Source organism: Sinocyclocheilus anshuiensis, unplaced genomic scaffold (assembly GCF_001515605.1).
Source record: "Sinocyclocheilus anshuiensis isolate Anshui unplaced genomic scaffold, SAMN03320099.WGS_v1.1 scaffold261, whole genome shotgun sequence".
NCBI lineage: Eukaryota > Metazoa > Chordata > Actinopteri > Cypriniformes > Cyprinidae > Sinocyclocheilus > Sinocyclocheilus anshuiensis.
In genome coordinates, this window is record NW_015536515.1 from 1,305,471 (window position 1) to 1,309,397 (window position 3,927).

General features: G+C 34.0%; 1 protein-coding gene across 1 annotated transcript in view; it reads right to left on the minus strand.

The window, feature by feature from the left end:
* fzd3b (frizzled class receptor 3b) overlaps positions 1-3,927 on the minus strand; it is a 38,008-nt gene that overhangs the window by 9,128 nt on the left and 24,953 nt on the right. The window contains exon 4 of the mRNA XM_016492270.1: positions 3,057-3,925. Within this exon, the coding sequence (XP_016347756.1) occupies positions 3,057-3,925 (869 nt within the window). The remainder of the gene's footprint in view (positions 1-3,056; positions 3,926-3,927) is intronic.

The window sequence follows — 3,927 nt, forward strand, 5'->3', positions numbered from 1 at the left end:
ATATTCTATATTATTAATAATAACTAACAACCACAAATTTATGGTGATAAATATTGCTATTTATTGTTATGCATATTCAAAAAATTATAATTAATATGAATTATGTTAATTACTATATGAATTAATTAATATTAACTAAGCACGCTTTGAATTTTACCTTTATACTTGATATGTGTGTAATGTACACACACACACAGTATTAATATAGTGTAAATATACATAAATATTTTATATTTCATATAAATGTGTGTGCGGAGAGATTTTTGATATTCTAAACATTCCAAAAAATTTGATTTAAAAAATAATAAAAAATATAAAAAAACAATTACATTTATTTTTTTAAACAAAAAATGAATAAATTTAAAATATAAAAAAGGCTATAAATTCATCAACTATTAAAGTCTTCACTAAATGAAGACAATTAACAATAATGCAATATTTTTTATTAATACTAATATATTAAAAAAAATCAAATAATCAAGATTTTTTTTTAGGTACCTCACCTAATGCTAACAAATCATATACTATAGTGTTATATACTATATACTGTTGCTATAGTGCCAACTGACTTCTATCAGAAACTAAAGGCAATCAGCAGTAAAATGAGTAAGATGAATGCAGGGCCGAAGCGAGAGAGCATGCGATGGTGAAGATTGAGAAGATCGCCGCAGGGGAGGGGAGAGAATTACTGCATCACGTGACACTCGGATCCGTTTATGATTGTGTGCAGGGAGAGGCCGAGCAGCTACGGTTACACTGTAATAAAAATGCCTCATGCATCACTGCGCTGGATCGTATCTCACCATCCATTCACTCCACATCACAAAAGAACCCTTAACATGGATATCTGCAGCGAATGTGGCGCTTGCAGAAGGTTGCGATTACTACAATCATCTTCACTCAGTCAAAGCAAACCAGTTGTATAGTAAATCAAATCAAACACTTTACAGCCTCGACATTTGATGTCTCCATCTTCATAAAGATAATTAGAAATACTGCTGCAACACTTTGAGGAGGTGAACAGCTGGAACCAGGGGAGGAAAAACTATTTGAAAAGTAGGAGGTACACATTATAAATCTCATCTGCCTCTCTTCACAACATGGTTTAATAAGCTTAGCTGCCAGAAACAATAAGATCATCTCATCTGAGTGCTTAAAGACTAAACTTTCACTAGAAATTTTATCATAAACTCAGAACATTGTTGCCACAACTTTGAATATAAAAATACATACGATATGATATATTAGATACAACCCTGTATAACATATACAACCCTTCTTATGTCTCTTCTCTTAGAATTATTCTCAATACCAATAAGCCAGGGGGAAAAAATCATGTTATGGCTAATAACTGATAAATGTCTGATATATTTATTTATTTTTTCTTTAATTTTTTTTTTTAATAAATTAAAAATAAAACAAATTCAAATCAATCATTTTAAATATTACAGCTGAATTTAGGCATACAAAAATATACAGTTTGAAAAAAAGGATTTTCATTTTGAGATTTACTAAAAATAACATTTATTAATGTTATTAAATTGTTCATTTAGTTTTTAAATATTAAACATTAGCATTTGATGATGACAAAGGTAATCTAATTATAAAAATACAGGAAATGTTATTTATTTATTTAAAATTAAGGTTGAGTACTATTAGGATAATGATTTTTTAATTCTTTATTGCATGTAATTGTAAGATTTTTTTTTTTGCATAAATTCAAAAAGTGTAATTACAAAAAAAAGTGTACATTTTTGTAAAATTCCAAATAAAAAATATGTGAAATAAGTAACAATAAAATATCCATTTTAAATATTTGGGGTCAGTAAGATTGTTTTTAAAGAAATTAATACTTTTTTTCAGCAAGGATGTATTAAGCTGATCAAAAGTGACAGTGAAGATATTAATAATGATACAAAAGATTTCTAATACATTTTTTAAAAATTCAGCTTTGTCATCATAGAAATAAATCACAGTTACAGAAAACAGTTATTTTAAATTGTTATAATATTTAAAATAATAATTGTTGTATAAGATTGTATTTTTGATCAAATTTTCAGCATTTGTGAGCATAAGAGACTTTTTAAAAGAAAAAAAACAGACTGATACAAATAAATTATGTAAAAAATAGTGCTGTCAAATGATTAATCGCGATTAATTGCATACAAAATAAAAGTGTTTGTTTGCATAAAATATGTGTGTTTTGTGTATATTTATTATGTATATATATATAAATACACACACATACAGTATATATTTTGAAAATATTTACATGTATTTACATGTATATATATTCATATAATTTATATTATAAATAAATATATTTAATATATAAACATAACATATTTTTCTGAAATATATACATGCTTGTGAGTATTTATATATACAGCATCTCACAGAAGTGAGTACACCCCTCACATTTTTGTAAATATTTTATTATATCTTTTCATGTGACAACACTGAAGAAATGACACTTTGCTACAATGTAAACTGTGAAGCTCTGGTGAACTCCATGCCCAAGAGGGTTAAGGCAGTGCTGGAAAATAATGGTGGCCACACAAAATATTGACACTTTGGGCCCAATTTGGACATTTTCACTTAGGGGTGTACTCACTTTTGTGGCCAGCGGTTTAGACATTAATGGCTGTGTGTTGAGTTATTTTGAGGGGACAGCAAATACTGTTATACAAGCTGTACACTCACTACTTTACATTGTAGCAAAGTGTCATTTCTTCAGTGTTGTCACATGAAAAGATATAATAAAATATTTACAAAAATGTGAGGGTGTACTCACTTCTGTGAGATACTGTACACAATAAATATACACAGTACACACACATATATTATGTAAACAAAAACTTTTATTTTTGATGCGATTAATCGCGATTAATCGTTTGACAGCACTAGTAAAAAAATGATGTATTGATATGTTGTGCATGCCTACAAAATACCTCTAGAAAATAAAATGATTTGTCCAAAAGTGGAGGGATTAATTTAATAAAACTTACAGAAGTAGAATTTAAATGTAAAAAAGTATGTTTTTGTGTTGATTTTACCTGGAAAGGGCAGGGTATGTGGTAGTCTCTGCAGCGCTCCTGCACCCATGTGGTCTCCCAAACGGAGCGGTGCGTCTGTTCGTACAGGTAACAGCCCACCACGGCCAGCAGCGGCACCAGATACAGCACCGAGAACACGCCGATCCGGATCATGAACTTCACCAGCTTGTCCTGATTCTCCTTCTCCAGAGGAATCTCCATTCGGACCCTGTTGAGCGCTACGATCCCGGCCAGCAGCAGCGACACTCCCACCAGGACGTCCAGACACAGCGGCGCCAGCACGAACCAGCGGAGAGTGTGAACGTCATACAGGCCCACGAAACACACGCCGCTGATGTTATCGCCCTCGATCTTATTCAGAGCCAGCAGGGTTATGGTTAGCATGCCTGGTATCCCCCAAGCGCTGGCATGGAACAGCAAAGCCTTCTTCTCGATGGCTTCGCTGCCCCATTTGGGAACAGCAGCTAAGAACCAGGTGATGGTAAGGATGACCCACCAAACACTTCCCGCCATGGTAAAGAAGTACAGCACCATAAAAAGCAGCGTGCAGGCCTTGTTATGCGAGCCTTGAGTCACTGTTGACCTTTTGTACTGGCTGGGATTGGCTGCGTTACACGCTACGCGATCCTCCAGCAGAAAGCCCAAGAAAAACACAAGTGACACCATCATGTAGCAGACGGCGTAGAAGATGATGGGCCGCTCCGGGTAGCGGAAGCGCGTGACGTCGATGAGGAAGGTGAGGAAGGTGAAGAGCGTGGCAGAGAGGCAGACGATGGAGACAACGCCAATGAAGTAGCGGGAGAAGGTGAGCTCCTCGCGGCGGAAGTACATGTTGGGACAGGGAGGGGAGCAGTCGCGCACACCTAGAAAC